Below are 15,905 nucleotides of genomic sequence, written 5' to 3'. Positions count from 1 at the left end.
TCGCGACTCAAAACATAGAATTGAGAAAAATCACTATTTTAGACCAATCGATTAAAATGGTCTTAATAATATAAACAAGATAAATCTGATTTATTATATTTTTAAATCATTATTCTTTTTCACTCCCGAATTTACACCATAATATTGGCACTATACTCGACTTGTAGGTCGTTTGGTGCTGCAGGATGAAGTTTCTTGAAACAGATTTCAATGTATCATTTTGTAAACGGAATCACAAAATCTCGTTGGACTTTAGTACTTGAACGGCACCTGATGAAACCGTTCTGGAAACTACGCTTTTTAAATTGTTCTCCGACATTTTGTTTTTGGGTGTACTTTTCGAAGACTCGGTGGAGTCGTTGTCTGCGGCACTTTATAATCCGGGACAATTTTCTGTGGCTATGGAGTCAAAAGTACGGGTACGCATGCTTCAGAGCTGACCAAAGATGTGAAATAGTGCTTTGCTTCTCTCTTCTGAAATGCCACAGAAATGGCATTTCCTTATGTAATGCCCTTAATGGGCCCTTAAAGGGGAACTGAAGTCGATTCTGAGATCGTCACTTTGTGCTGACAACTCAATCTAGACGCTCTAAGCATCCCAACAAAGCCGAAATTACAATCGTGCGTAGCTTATTTCCTCGTTAAAAACGTGTTCAAAGATCGTGACACGCCCTTTTTGGTAAGAATTTTCTTCTGAGTGAAGTGGTCGACGAAAAACACTTGTTGGCAAGTTGGAAGCGATGGCTTCATTCGCAGAGAAAAAGGGGAGTCTTACGCGAATGTGCACCTATCAGACTCTCTTCGAAACAAGTTATAATAAAATCTTTCGGAGTATGGGCGTATTGTGGGGCCTTCATTGGTCCACACAATGTAGTCCGCGAGAGAAAAGAGTCCAGATGTTTTTCTCTTGCCCTTAGTTTAATAGGCGGTCTTGTAATATAGGACTTAATATATGTGGGAACTAACACATTTTAAACAATATAAGATAAAAAACGACCTTGTTCAAAAATGACTTCAGTGCCCCTTTAAGGTTAAGTAAAGGAATGAATGAATGCAAGTTGTCCCCGAATATGAACACAGCGTCTACTTAATGTAGATGAATAACCACTTTATTTTATTTTATTTGTCCGCTGTTTTTAGTTCCGTCATTTGTCACAGTCAGATATTTTTTGTGTTCCAGTCGATTATTTTACGTTTATCGTATCTGCTTTCTCACGACACTGTTCCTCCTTTGCGTAGCAAATTGGGGATTTATTTATCCGTGACCCTAAGATCGATCAGGGTTTCTTAGCGTCACGTGGTTGATTTCTACGACTATTTCCACGTCCTGGTTTTTTGCGCGAAGATATTCGTAAACTAATATATCTGATAAAATTAATCTTAACGCGGTGGGCCCCACATGGCAACTGGAAACGTCGTTGGCTTCTATACAGCGCCGGTTCGGCGTTCGGAGGCTTCAAACCCGCCGAAATACACCGAGTATACGTCGACAGTTGGGGCAGAAGTGTTCCACGTCTTGGCACTCGTACACGCAGAACGGAAGAAAGCAACAGCCCAAGAAACACCTGCGAGGACACGAGGTTGCGAGATTAGAGCTCGTACTTTTCAAGGATGCGCTTCAAGATGACACAAATATGAAGCGCGAGGAAGATTTCAAGTCAACGGACCCTTTCCCGGACACCCGGTTCGAGGGTTTCTCGGGTGGAATGTGTTTTGGCATGGCACGAGTGCGCGCGAATATTTCGTCCACGCATCTTCCACCGAAGAAACCCTCGAACCGGGAGTTCAAAAGATGATCGCTTCAGCAGTATGCTGGAGACACTTTTGTGGTTCCTGAAACGCGTCTCCGACCGGTGTTTACCGCCTTGATTTCTGCCTGCTGACGCCATAGATGTATCCTGCTGTCGCTTATCCAACTGTGAGTATCACAATTTGTGTCGGATTGTTCCACAAAGTTGCACTGTTTCTGGTTGTTGCGCCGACGGAGAAGATACTTCACGGAGCATTCACACGACGGACTTGTCTCCGTACAAGGTCCTACGAAATCCGTGACGTCACCTTTTCCGGGGCTCGAAATCCGCCACCTTCCAGGCGATAAAAGCAGGCAAGGCTCAAGACCAAGTCCGCGGACCACAGGAACGTGTCGGAGGACAAGACCGCGGTCTTGAGGACAAGTCAGCGGCTTGGGCTAACTCGGCGGTGACCAGTGCGAAGAGCAAATCGTCTGCTTCTTCCACAGGAGTTGCGGTGACGTCATAACGACGCCGTGCTCTGATTGGCTCTGATTGAAGTATAGTGGGTAGACCTCAAAACAAGCTGCCTTGAGGTCTACCCACTGTCCTTCGATCAGAATCAATCGGAGCTCGGAGTTCTGACGTCACCACAACCCCTGCAGAAAAAAGCAGACGAACCTGCACTACGCATAGACTTTTTGCAAAATCGAAACGACCCTAAGGGTGTAGCGTCGTGCAAAGTATCTTGGGCATCCTTTGGGGGGGGGGGGGGGGGGGGGGGGCACAGTTTTGGTTTCGTTTTGCCGACATCACTTCACAATATCCCGTCACAACCAAATAGAGCGCGCGGACAGTATCGGATATGCAAAAACGTTTTCTAAAACTCTCTATAGAAAGTTCTAGGGAACCGTTTTTGCACATCCGATAGGGTGCAATGGGCCCTCCGGTACGAACTGCGCATGCGCCACCTCAGAAGGCTCGCACATGCGCAATTCATACCGGAGGGCCCATCGTTCTGTATCGGACGTGCAAAAACGGTTCCCTAGAACTTTCTAATATCTATTCGTTCGCACGGATGTACGCCATCAAAAGGAACAAAGCAAAGCAAAGCTCTCTTGCTTGACACCGTCCACTTCGGCGCCGAGATTCGCTTTCTCTCTCTCTTCTTATATTTCTCCGTGGTCTTTTCCGTCGAGTTGGCGGTATCGTTTGGCGGTGAAGCACAGTAAAGCCCCGCGCTCCCGCCGGTTTATTATGCTTGTTTACTCGTCGTTTTTTTTTTTTTTTTCGTATTATTGCTACTTTGGCAGGAAAGGAAAGCTTTATCGCGATATACATCGGGTTGTTCATAAGTGCAGTACACACACGAGTACATGATTAAAATCGCTATTTAGTTCACTGTACGTTATTTGTGTAAAGTTCTGGCCGAATTCCAGTCGACTGGGCGGTTTTGTTTGACAACAGGGACGCCTTGATCAGACTTGTACGTAGCGAGTTACTAGTAACCAATTACTTGTAATCGACTACATTTTATTGTCACTTTTTAACTCTTCAATTACCTTTTTTCTGCGGTAACGTTCGCTGTAATGCAATTGCTATTTTCTGTAATCAATTACAAGTAATCAATTATTTTTCCGAAACAGCTAAAATTTTTAAGTTTTGTCTATTCGTCTATGTTGCACCAACGTTGGACACTTTTTTTGACCCTTAAACAACTAAAAAATGATACCAAGATACCAAAAGAGCTAGAATGTCAACGCGCTTAGCGATGTTTTGACTGTAGAGCCGTAGAGAGTGCCTCGTTTCCCGCGTACGGGTTTTTATGATGCGGGTTTGCCGCGGCATATACGACTTCAACAGCAGTTGTCGTTCGATGAACTTTGAACGACAACTGCGTGTTGAAGTTTAACAAGATGCGAATGACAAAAGGAAACAAAAGGTAATCACTTTGAACATATGGTTGCATTTTTGATTTCGTAATAAAAAGTACAAAAAAGTAACGTGGACAGTTACTTTCTAATAACTTTTCAGTTACTTTTGTGATGCAGTAATTGATTACTGTAATCAGTTACATTTGTCACTAAAGTAATTGTAATTGTAATCGGTTACTTTTTTTCAGTGACGCGTACAATACTGGTCTTGATGCCGCCGTGCCCTCCTTCAGCACTAGGAGAGGGTGGCCTTTTGTCCTCCAGCCGGCGGTGCTTCTTCACCTGCGTTCCGGACGCATCGTTGAACTACGGGAGAGTTGTGCGAAGCGCTCATATCCCTGCGCTATTATAGCTCCCCAGGCGAATGGCCATCTTCCAGAGGGGTCGGCCGATAGTTTATTAACCCCAGCCAAGAGCCCTCCCGCGCTTCCCTCGTTTTCTTCAAGACGCCTTTTACGATTTGAATAGCGTCCTCCGCCAACCCGTTGGAACGTGGACGCTCCGGGCTTTAAGTAATGTGCTGAAAATCACACTGAACAACAAATTGATGAAACGCGTTACGATCTGAATTGAGGAGCATTGCCACAACAGATCTCCATGGGAATCAAACAACGATCGCTCCGAGCTTCTCGATTGCAGAGAGTGCAGTCGTATCGTGTATACTCTCTCGGGGATTCGGAGTGCGCATCGTATACGCAGATATACGACTCCCCTCCACATTGAGAAGAGGTGTACACCAATCCACGTGTTCTCGGGTGCTGGCCGGAGTTGTAGTGACTCAGCCTCTTGTCTACACGCATATTATTTTTTTTTACAAATGGCGCTTGCTTGTAGCAATGTCCGAATGTCGCCTCTAAGCCTTGACCAAGCGCCTTGCTCTTGCTTTGCATTTGTTTATGCCCTGGTGACCTTCGTGTGTTCGCTTCATTATGTTTTGTCAGAGTCTCTTTGACGCAACAACCTTCCAACCCTTTAAAATCACCCCCTCAACCACTAAAAGCTCGGAGGTGCAGGGCTTGGACCGACCTTGAATTTCTTGATTGTATTCTAGGCATCGAACGACGGCTAGCATTTACTGGTCGTTGGCAGTTTCTTGTTCCAGTTTCTGCAACGTTGCTCTGCTGATGAAGGTGGAAACTACTGCCACCGCGTGCACTTCAACGCCCTATAGATATAACCCGGGTGGTCATAGTGATCAGTAGGCGACGAACGGGACAACATATCGGCCAGTACAGCTGCTTTCTTGGAATGAACTGCAGATAGTAATCGTATTTCAGCAAACGCAATAAAACCTTTTGCAGCAGCCGTGGCACATCTGCGATTCGTTTTAATGCGATCGCGGTAACTAGACTATGACATGTCTTGATGGTCACCTCTCGACCGTACACAAGGGGGTGAAAGTTTTTTACAACCAGATGCAATACCGAGCGCCTCTTTCTCGATTTGGGCGTACCGGTACTCGGCGGTTGTCAAGGCACCAGACGCATAGGTAACATGACGCCAGTTGTCGCCATGACGTTGCAACATTGCCGCACAGACTCCGTTCTTTGACGCGTCACGTGTTATCTTTGTTTTCTTTGATGGATCGAAGATCACGGGAAGAGGCGCATTGCTTAGCGTTCTGCAGAAAGCGCTCCGCTCCATTCTCTTGCTTGCTGCTCTGTCCACTTAAACACAGAGTCATGCTTAATGAGATCCTTCAAGAGCAAGGTTTTAGACGAGGCCTTCTAAATATTTTTCAAAGTAGTTGACTACGCCAAGCAACCTTTGTAGGGTTAAAGGCCCATTTGCACAGTTGCGTCTTGTTAAGGCTGCTTGCGTCGAGTTGTTGCTCTGGCGACCCCTTGCGACGAGCCAATGGGGAGGCATTGTGCTGCACGACTCAACGCAGCGCAACGCGGTCGACGCAACCGTGTACACGAGCCTTAACTTATCAGCTGGTGACGGACGGCATGTCATGCAAGCAACTGACAAGGCTATGGTTGGGACTTATTCCGTTTTGACCGATGAAGTTCACGGAGTTCTCATATCCAAGTACGAGAACTTCGTGACGCCAAACATACGCTTGTTGGCATTCACCATCAAACCGGCTTGTTTTGCCGATTGCAACGTTGCTCCGAGGTGCTCGTTGTGCTCCTCTTCTGTGCATCTCCAGATTATATTATCACCAATGAACAATCGAACTGCCGGCAGAAATTCGAATAATTGAAGTTATTTTTTTTTGGTGTGTGCGTGCGCGCGCGCGCGCGCGTGTGTGTGTGTATGTGTGTGTGTGTGGGGGGGGGGGGGGTGCGTGGAAAACTTCGGGTGTTTGCAGAAATAGTAGCGCCGAAAGAGAGTTCCAAATGTAAACAATTTCGAAGGTGGCGTCGTCTAGAGGAACGTGATGAAGACCAGCGTTCGCATCGAGACAACTTAAGCATTTAGCTTCGGCCACTTTCGCTTCAATGTCTTCGCATTTCGGCCATTGAAAGTGTTCCTGTTTGAGAGGCTAGTTGACTTTTCTGGGGTTAGAACAGCTCCCCAGTTTGCCATATTTCCTTTTAACAATGGCAAGACGACTCACCCAGTTTGTAGGCTCGTCAACTTGTTTAATAGTTCCGCTGGCTCTATTTGTTGGAGCTCCTCTCGCGCCGTCTTTGTCGAGCACCATGCGGATCGACGCACACCATGCCTTTGAAAAATCCAGGGAAGGCGTTGGCGACTTCGTTGTCGCCGGTAATTGAGTTCACGGTACTCGAAAAAAAGCCTAGTTCTTCACTGAGTTACACTCCCATTATTGTCTTAACTACAAAAGCGCAAAGGGCAAGGACAGAAGATACAGACCGGACAAGCGCGTTTGTCCGTATCTTTGTTCTGTCCTTGTCCTTTGCGCTTTTGTATTTAAGATGTTTACCCAACTAGCCCAACAATTAGTTTTTATCCCATTATCACCTGATGGCCTTTCCTTACGACGAAAAAATTCGCCTACTCGTGCCGGCCGTTCAGAACGACCTGCTGGGTCGTAATTCCGAAATGGCCGATGAGCCCTCTCTCGTAGGTACGAAGTACCGTGGTGCTGGGAGTGAGGCCCTTCGTTCCGCGCAGCTTGCGGTACGTAGCGTGAGGCAGCAGTTTGGCTTGAGATCCAGTGTCGACCTTGAACTGTACGTACTTCTTGTTCAGCCTCCTTTGCCCTGACAATCGAGCCTCGCTGGATAGTCACACCGCAGATGCTGACGTCGATTCGAAGTCGTAGTCATCCGCCTCATCTTGCACCATCCGAATCCGAGTCTTGAACTTCCAGCAAACGGCGGAATGGTTTTTCTCTTTGCGTGTGTGGCAAATTCGTTAAAGTGCTGGGCTATCCCTGGGTGTTTGCGTTCGATTACATTTGCTGCAGTTGTGCGGTTTTTGCTTAGGCTTCTGGCCTGATGCTTCCAACTTTCTTCTCGCGATGAAATCCAGTGTAGATTTTTTACTTTATCCGTGTTTTATGTTTTTATTTTTTTTTTCATATTTGCTCCACTTTAGTCAATGGCAAGCATTTTTAGCGCCTTTTCTTCTCTTGCAGTTTTTTTTTTTCTGTTCGTGCCCAAAACAATCTGGTCACGATTCATTGAATCACATAATTCTCCAAAGTGGTAGTACCTTACCTGTTTCTTGAGATCTCAAAAATATTGCCCGATTGGCTCAGATTTTCCCTTCATTCTGGACCGGAAGATTAACCTCTCGTGGACTTCTTTCTGTTGTTGGGCACGGTACTTCTCGAAGTTGTTGACAACCATAGCGTAGTCCTTGTTGCTTCCTTAGTCCGAGAGCTGGAAGTTGCTGAATGCTTCCAGTGCTTCCAGTGTACCTTCTCCAGCAAGGCTGAGCAGCAGCAGCGACGTCGCTGCTTCAGACGTGGCTGTCGACTTTCCGCTAATTGCTGTGGCCTTCAGGAGTAATTCAAACTTCTGTAGACTCTACTTCCTCTCGATGTTCACCGATATAACACGCGGATCCGGTGGCTTTAGCAGTTCCATGACGTCCAACAACTTCTGACACTATGTATCGGAAGTTGGTACGACATGAGAGCCCGAGCCGGCAAGCGGATCAACAGGACGTTTATTGGGTCATCGTTTAAATACAGATTAGGGGCCAGGGCATCGAGTCGATCATCCAACGCATACATACACGGTGATAAGCATTATTAGGATACACCCCGGCATCACTAATGTCACCTTGTATGCCCCACCATTCGAAGGCGACCTAAATATATACGTGTAAGATGGTCGACATTTTCCTTTCGATTTATTCCATAAACTCGATGTACGTACCCCACCATGGCCATGCCACTGCACATGAGCCAGGTGAGGAGGCCCGGCTGCGGACAGACCTGCGTCGTGATAAAGGTCTTGCAGTAGGGGCAGGACAGGGACACCGGGTGGGGACCCCAGTTGCTGAATACTGTGATGACGGACACTGGTGGAAAAAAAAAACCAAAAAAACCTTCTTTACGCCTGATTAAGTTCTGTCCTCTCCCTCCGGATTTGGGAACAATGTATATTCGAGCGATTAGGATATGCGCCTTTCAATGAACGTCCCTCCTTCCTCGTGCCTATGCAATGCCAACTAGGAGACACAGCCTGCGTATGGCATCATCGTTAGTGGATTGCCGACCTGCCCCAAGCGGCAAACACTGAAACTTGAGGAGAGCCATCACAAGGTGGCAGACGCGTTCGTATGCGGAGCGGAAGTTCGTCTGCTTCTTGCATAAGGGTTGCGATGATGTCAGAACGCGGAGCTCTTATTGGCTGATTGAAAAATAATGGTGGATAAACCTCAAGGCATCTAGCATTGAGGACTACCCACTATCCTTTCAATCAGAGCTAATCAAAGCTCGGCATCGTTCTGACATCCTGCGCAAGCAGCAGACGAACTGGCGCTCCGCGCAAGAGTCGATGCGGCGTGCTAGCTTCGCTATCCTTGTGAGACGGTGCTTTGATTTTTGCTTTGCAGATTTGTGGCATGTGTAGCTATAGTGGCATAGGATGCTCCTTCGTGCATTGGTAATTTTTGACACAAAGGTGTACTGTTATGCTCGCTGACAGGACGAGAAACCACGTTACTCGAGTAAAGTCATTTCTCAAGCTTCCTGAAACACCTGGCGCATTCCTTGTGGCTCGTCCGGTCGGTGGCGCATCACTACGCTATCTGCCTATTGCCTCTTTGAACAGAAGTGACGGGAACCGGTAGAGCGTTGTACGCACATTGTTATAAACTTTATGTGCTTATATTTAAGTGTATATTGTTTTTTTAGATTTTTTTACATAATGTGTAGTATATCCATGTAATCCCCTACATCAGCGCCCTCTGGGAGATGCATATATGTATATGAATATATAAAAATAAATAAATTGCCCGCGGGAAAAAAAGATTCTGCTTTTTCTTTTTTATGGTGGACATAACGTTTTTTCAAAATGTTTGCTCAAAAAAGGAGCGTCGTTCGAAAACGGTCCTTTTCCGCTGTCCTTGGGAGCGGTGCCGTTGGTGGCGCTAGGATTGCTACCCGCCCGTCCCTGTTCGCGTGCGGGCAGCAAAGAAGGGCTTTTTTCGAACGACGCTCTTCCGTGGAGCTTGTCATCTGATAAGCGGGAAAGAGATGCAAGCAAGAACCGAGAGGCATCACGCAAGCCGAGCGATGCACCGCGCGCGAAATATGGCGGAGCAAGACACGTGCCGCGTCTCACCGATCGCGACGCACATGGTTCTTTAACAACGATTGAATAACGTTTCGATCGACTGTGAAGAGGGGTGCTGCACGCCTAATCAAATACAACAGATAACGCATAAAAATGAATTATAACATTTTACGCTGAAGAAAAGCTTGCACGACCTTTGTCATCAACATAAAGTGTTTTAATCAGGCAAAAAAATGACTGCAAAAAAAAAAAAAAAAACTGCTTTTGTAAAAAGAAAAAAAAAACTCTTGTTGGTGTAACAAATTGAATCGCTGGATAATCACGTAGAAACATGTAATATCGAGCTGCTATATTAAACAATTGTGATTCCTCTTTTGGCAAAGGGGGCAAATATTTTTGTTTAAACAAGCTTGCACGACATTTCGTCGTAGACGTTCGTACGAACAGGCTCTTGGACAGCCCAAGGGCGCATGGAACCTAGCAGCTTCATGGTCGAATGGTGAATTTCTCTCAGTGCCTGGCTGTCGCACGAGCACGCCAAAGTTGCTGCCGATTTATGAGCTTATGGACAGAAAGGAAAGGGCATCGTGTCAAAGGGCACAGCCGGGGACGCGAGTGCGAGGCGGCAGTTGTAACTCCTGGCAACCCAAGCACATCTGAGGTCGCAACAGGTATCTTCGAGGCGCCGGTGTCAATGTCTCCACATATGCGCATCTCTCACGCACGGCGCTCGTGTGTTAGCCTTCCGAGAATGCATCACGCCCTCGAATCCGAGCTATACACCTTCACTTGACTTGTGAACAAACGGGCGCCATCATGTTCTTTCGTCGGTCATCGCGTCGCCCCACGGCGCGGTTCGACATCGTTGCACCTTCCGACACCAACGCCGGCGGCGGTTGCCATGGCTACGCCGCTCAGCAGTGACGCGGCGGCGGTTGCCATTCGTGAAAGGTGAGCGCGAGGAAGGAAAAACGAGCCGTGTTCAGAGCCAGCAGTCGGAGCGCGGCTATGATCGTGGTGGCAGCCAGAGCTCCGAGGAGAACCAGCCGCGAGGAGAAAAACGCCGATAGGTGCAAGGCCTATCACGATTTATGTGCTTACCTGTCTTTGTCAGCACGATCAGACTTCTATAGTTTTTTATTGTGTCAGTTTTCTTCGCGGCTTTGCTTCTCTAATCTCGATGTCTCTCATTAAGATGAATGTCTCTCATCACCTTTGATCCTACCGTGGCTGTCGTCATCCTCTCTCTCCCTGACGGGCGTGGCGCTTTTTCAGAGGGCCCGTAGGCCCGTATTACAGACAGTTTCCAACTGCTCGGTCATAGTCATGTGGTTTATGGGCCCGCGCATTTGCAACACGAGCTGCGAGGACGTGACGAAGGCGTCGATCATCTGCAAACGCCTCCGCTTTCCCTCCTGCTTTCCTCCTCGCCACGCAAAAACGCAGCGCATGCGCACTTGCGGCCGATCGCCGCAGGAGGTGCTCGCCATTAAATTGCAAACGCTCCCCGTGGATTGAAATTGGCCCTCTCTTCAATGGAGGCTCTCTAGAGTCGCCACTAATCACTGGCAGGATGAGAACGTCAGAGAAGTCTTTCAACTTCCCCACCTCAACCGAAGCACGACGGAAAGCAACAAGCGCGCGCTGGAGAGTGTGCATCTGAGAGAGGTGCCCTGGCGTTCTCATCGTGGTAGGCTTTTTTATCTTTTATTTATCTTTTTTTATTTATTTATTTTTTTTTTTTGGGGGGGGGGGCATTTTTTGTTGCTGTTCTTACCGGGGCCAGGCTGTCCGAATGTCATGATGGGACCACTGGCGCAGTGCACGAGTGGAACAGGCCGAGTTGACGCGAACTCCTCTGCGTGGAGACAGGGTAAACATCAGTCTTAAACCGGTAGCGTTCATTCCGTAAGTGTTCACGGGGAATGGAGCAAGTTCCTAGGTGGCGCGGCCAACCACTTAAACAGAAGGCCCACTGATCTCAATGACAATTGCTGGATCGCGCTTGCCGCTCCCGCAAGTGAAGCCACCGGACGCAACCCCGCTGGGATACGATTTCCCGTTTTGCTAGCCTTCTGCTGCGGTTTTCCAGCGTGCTGTAGACACGTTTTCTACTCGTTCGTCGTCATTCGCCGAGGAAGTTTTTTGAGACTCTGTGTATTGTTGAGACTTGCCGTTGTGAACACGTGGAAAATTTTACGAAAGTGCAGTGTCGCAGGAAAAAGGCACAACGCGTCGAAAGGAAGGGCTGGCGGCGTGTTCAAAGCTTCCTTGGCACGCCGAGTGATGCATCTTTGTGCCTTCGCACGCTTGGATACCGGTCAAGAATTGACGCCGCGCCAAAGTTCTGAACGTGTGTCGCGCGTAGATGCCTTTAGATCATTTATGTATATCGGCCACGGAGTTCTGGATCGTCCAGCTGTTCCGGTGAGTTGCTATCAATAAAAGGGGGAGATCTGTACGTGTTCTTATGTACTATATTAACCATGGCTATGTCCCAAATCTACTCTAATAGATTCCGTGGGAGCACGAATAGGGCAACGTTGTGGAGCCAGGGGGGTTTTCGAAAGCAAAAGTACAAGACGGCGAGAATGAAAATCTTTGAAGCGCGGCCGATATGGTCGTGTGCAATCTGTTGACCAATTACAATTAGGCGAGCCGCGCTCAAACGTAAAGTGCAATTAAGTAGGTTGATAATAAGCCAGCACTGATCAGTGATGAGGAGCTGTTGTGCACGGTATTGTGTAAATCGTCTAAGGACGAAAAAAAGACGTACCTTCCGCCCATCTTCCGTTGCTAGTGGACGCTGGATTAAGCTCGTTCCTAAACCGCGAGGGGAAAAGACGCTGATCCAGAGGCACGAACAGCTTCACGCACATTGCACTCGCTAAACACATACACACGGCGTCGGTTCAATTGGTCGGTATCCAAGCGTGCGAAGGCACAGAGACACGGCACTTCGGCGTGCCAAGGAAGCTTTGAACACGCCGCCAGCCCTTCCTTTCGACGCGCTGTGCCTTTTTCCTGCGACACTGCACTTTCGTAAAATTTCCACGTGTTCACAACGGCAAGTCTCAACAATACACAGAGTCTTCAAAAAACTTCTTCGGCGAATGACGACGAACGAGTAGAAAATGTGTCTACAGCACGCTGGAAAACCGCAGCAAAGGCTAGCAAAAACGGCAAATCGTATCCCAAGCGAGTGAAGTCCGGTGGCTTCACTTGCGCTGCAGCGAACAAGCGGGGAAGCGCGATCCAGCAAGTGTCATAGAGATCAGTGAGAAGGCCCCTGTATACTTACTTAAACAACCACTGGCACTATCGCGCCATCGATCAGGCAGCTGGAACACTGAACGGCGTATATATTTTTTATAATTTTTTACGCATATAATACTTTTACCGTGGGCTTGAAATAATACTGACACTAGTATAATGGACTCTTTGTCTTAAGAAGTGCGTAGATTTCGTCTCGCAAATACTGACAAACATCGAGTCTAGTTCTAAACAGGTCGGAACTGATCCAGGTACACCTGATAGATGGCGCCACCAGCTGTTACAAGAGATCGCAACACACTCGGCATTGCCTAACGTGGCGTAGCTCGGTGGCGAAAGTCGCTGGGCGTGCCGGCGACACATACGTAGCTGGGTGTCCCAAGCGTTTACCTTCAGACTGAAGCATCCACAAACCAAATGCAGTGGTTCGACGTTGCACCAAGCAGACATATCGAGCGACCTTGGGTAAAAGTCGTGGCTTCAGGCGTTACCGCTGTCCGCGACTCAAATAGCGAAATATGACCTTGGAACACGTAAGCACTGTTTGACGGGAGAGGTTTCAACTGCGGACACGTGCCGTGGATTTCTAGGCTTCTTTGGTTTGGAATGCCCTTTAGCGATTTCTAGGCTTCCTACGTGCAATAGACCGATCTCACAGCCAGTTTCATTACGCCACCGCTGCCGCCACGAATCGTGAAAACTGTAGTCTTCCTCCTGGACGAGCGATAACCCCACTGAGGCTCTGCGGGAGCAGAGCACGAAGTGTAAGGAGCTGTCTCGTGCACTGGCCCCTGCCTCCTATAAACTACAGTTATGGCGGAGTCACGATGCGTGGAACGCTTAGTGAGATCGGTCTATTTCACCAACGAATCGTTTTCCTCCAACCTTCGATTCCAGCATTGTTAGGACTGCGTAGCAAATAGAAGGTACTAGGTTGCGGACACTCGACAAAGATATACAACGATAATGCTTCATTTGTCTAGACTCTAGACAAAGAGCGATGTCTGCGGAAAAAAGTTCTCTCCCACGTTATCAAGGCCCGTAAAGCCCGGTATACTGCCCAGGGAATAAGTTGACTAAGCATTGGGTTCACTTAGCTATCCAGCCACGTTTGAGCCACGTTTGTGCACAGTTCTCTGCTGCCCTACACATGATCGAGGGGACCATATTAGAGCGTGGAATAGGTCGGCAGCATCCGCGTCTCATATCGCGGCAACTGCATGCGATGGCGCTGCATAGCGTAAGGGGTGGTTCACACATTTGCCTCTGAGCGTGATCGACTACGTTGCGACCGCTCGCGACCGCCCAGAACGAGAGAGCGCCCACGTCGCCAAGTATCTGATAGCTTCGAGTACTTCGGTCCCGCGTATATTCCTGAGTCTTTTTACGTGTCCTCACGTGCTCGATATAATTCCATTTATGGTAGTGCGTATAATTGGTGACAGGTTAAGAGTTGAGGGGAAGCTTCTCCCTCCACTTTAGCAGAGCGAACACGCCACGTTTGCTCAACCACTGTGCTTCAGCTGCACGCGCGCTCGAGGTGAACGAGACGGCGTAAGGAACTTGTCGGTGGTAGAAAGCTCGCTCTGGATGCGTTCTCACCTTTGCAGTGACCATAGTCACAACATTAGCGGCGCTCAGAGTATCGACAGTCAATTGGTCAATTTTTCTTGTGAACGCCGCCATTTTGGTACTTGGTATACATGGTAGCAAAATGGCTGCGTCTTTTTCGTCGTATTTGGCAAGTGTTACACGAGTCGAAAACGCGACTTTCTGAGCTCCACGTAGTCGGTGTCAGGAAACTCGGGGGATATTGTTTCGCTTTGTCGCGGACACTTTTTAGCATTTCTGAGAAACAAAAAGGACAGTTTTCAGGATTTCAGATGAAGTTTCAGATAATTTGCGACAGTGATTTTTGAGCACCGAAATAGCTCGAGCGCCTGTGAAGCCTAGCATAGTCAGTGTCTCTGGGTTGCCCGATTTTGAAATAAAGTGTCTACCTCTTTCCTTTAGTGTTTGACGGACATAATACCCGTGCCACATGGGCAACCCGAATGCCATTTAGAACGAATGACATTCGTGTGATGGACGAATCGGCTCACGATCTGTCGCGCGTGGAACGCCCCACGCTCGGAGTGTCGCGCGCTGATTGGCCGATCGTTCAAATGTCATTCGTTGTAAATGGCATTCGAGTTGCCCGTGTGGCACGGGTATAAAGCGCGAAACACATGTACGACGACACCTTCCGATCCGACGTGCGGACTGCCGGAATGACCTTGGGGGGGAGAGGGTTTTCGTAGCATCGGAGGGCGTTGAAAACCCTCGCCTCCGACCGTCGTATTGCGCGGTCTGACGTCGGATCGGACGGTTTCGTCGTACATGTGTTTCGCGCTTAAGGCAAACCACAATTTAGGAGCTTGTTCGAGGTATCAAAACATAGTAAGCGCCTTCTGATGTGCGTAAATAAGGCTATTTTTTTCCCCTTTAAATGCCGGTTTGAATCACTTGCCTGGGGCTCGCTGGTCCTGCCTGGAGGATGCGTCTCCCGGATCATTGTGCTCCTCCCGCTCTTCTGAAAGTTTATAGAGCCGTGCTGAGATTTGGCATAGACGTTGTGACAAAACGTGACGCGCTCTTTTCGATACGTAACATAAGAGGCCCAAATCTTAATTTGGGCCTCTAAATTACCTTTGTGACGTCCACATGAAATACGACACGAACTACTTTTTGGGAGTGATTACCACATTATTTACTCAATATTATCTCAGCATCATCACCTCTAGTCAGATTTGAGTATGGTAATCACTGCAGCGATATGACATTGATTCAATGTAATCTAACTACTTTAGGCGAATAATTACAAATGTAACTTCGTTATATTCGGAAATGGCGAATTTATTTGTAGCTCATATTTCATTTACAGTAAACTGTAACGGAGACTCAATTACCTTTAAAGGATAATTGAGTTGCGGATACCTTCCAAACGAGCGTAAAATAAGCATTTCTATTTACTATTGAAGCAGAATGTGTTAAATGTTTTAGGAGAGAAGTGATACATTGTTCTCAAACGTTACGCTCGACTGACAAGCAGGTCAAGGTCATATAGACAATATAGTTCCAAAAGAGATATATACTGCTTAAATGATCTTGACTTTAGGGTGTCATGTGCCACCCTGACGTCACATTGTGCCGTGAGGTCACGTGACTCTGTGACGTAACGCATGTCATGCTTCGATTTGATCATGTCCACCCGAAAGAGATACATGTTTCCGAATCGCTCCTATGAACACTGAACGTAAACA

At 47.7% G+C, this 15,905-nt stretch overlaps 1 protein-coding gene across 1 annotated transcript; it reads right to left on the bottom strand.

Annotated features, from left to right (window-relative positions):
- Positions 1-1,416: 1,416 nt before the first annotated feature.
- Positions 1,417-11,132, bottom strand: LOC121048452 (lipopolysaccharide-induced tumor necrosis factor-alpha factor homolog). Its single transcript, XM_040504801.1, has 3 exons — positions 11,108-11,132; positions 7,966-8,110; positions 1,417-1,565 (listed from the first exon to the last, which is right to left on the bottom strand). Exons 1-3 carry the CDS (start codon positions 11,130-11,132, stop codon positions 1,457-1,459), a joined length of 279 nt encoding a protein of 92 aa, XP_040360735.1. The 3' UTR covers positions 1,417-1,456.
- Positions 11,133-15,905: the final 4,773 nt, after the last annotated feature.

The sequence above is a fragment of the Ixodes scapularis genome, unplaced genomic scaffold (assembly GCF_016920785.2).
Source record: "Ixodes scapularis isolate PalLabHiFi unplaced genomic scaffold, ASM1692078v2 PGA_scaffold13__105_contigs__length_92229423, whole genome shotgun sequence".
In the NCBI taxonomy this organism is placed as follows: domain Eukaryota; kingdom Metazoa; phylum Arthropoda; class Arachnida; order Ixodida; family Ixodidae; genus Ixodes; species Ixodes scapularis.
This window is presented reverse-complemented; position numbering and strand designations above follow the sequence as displayed.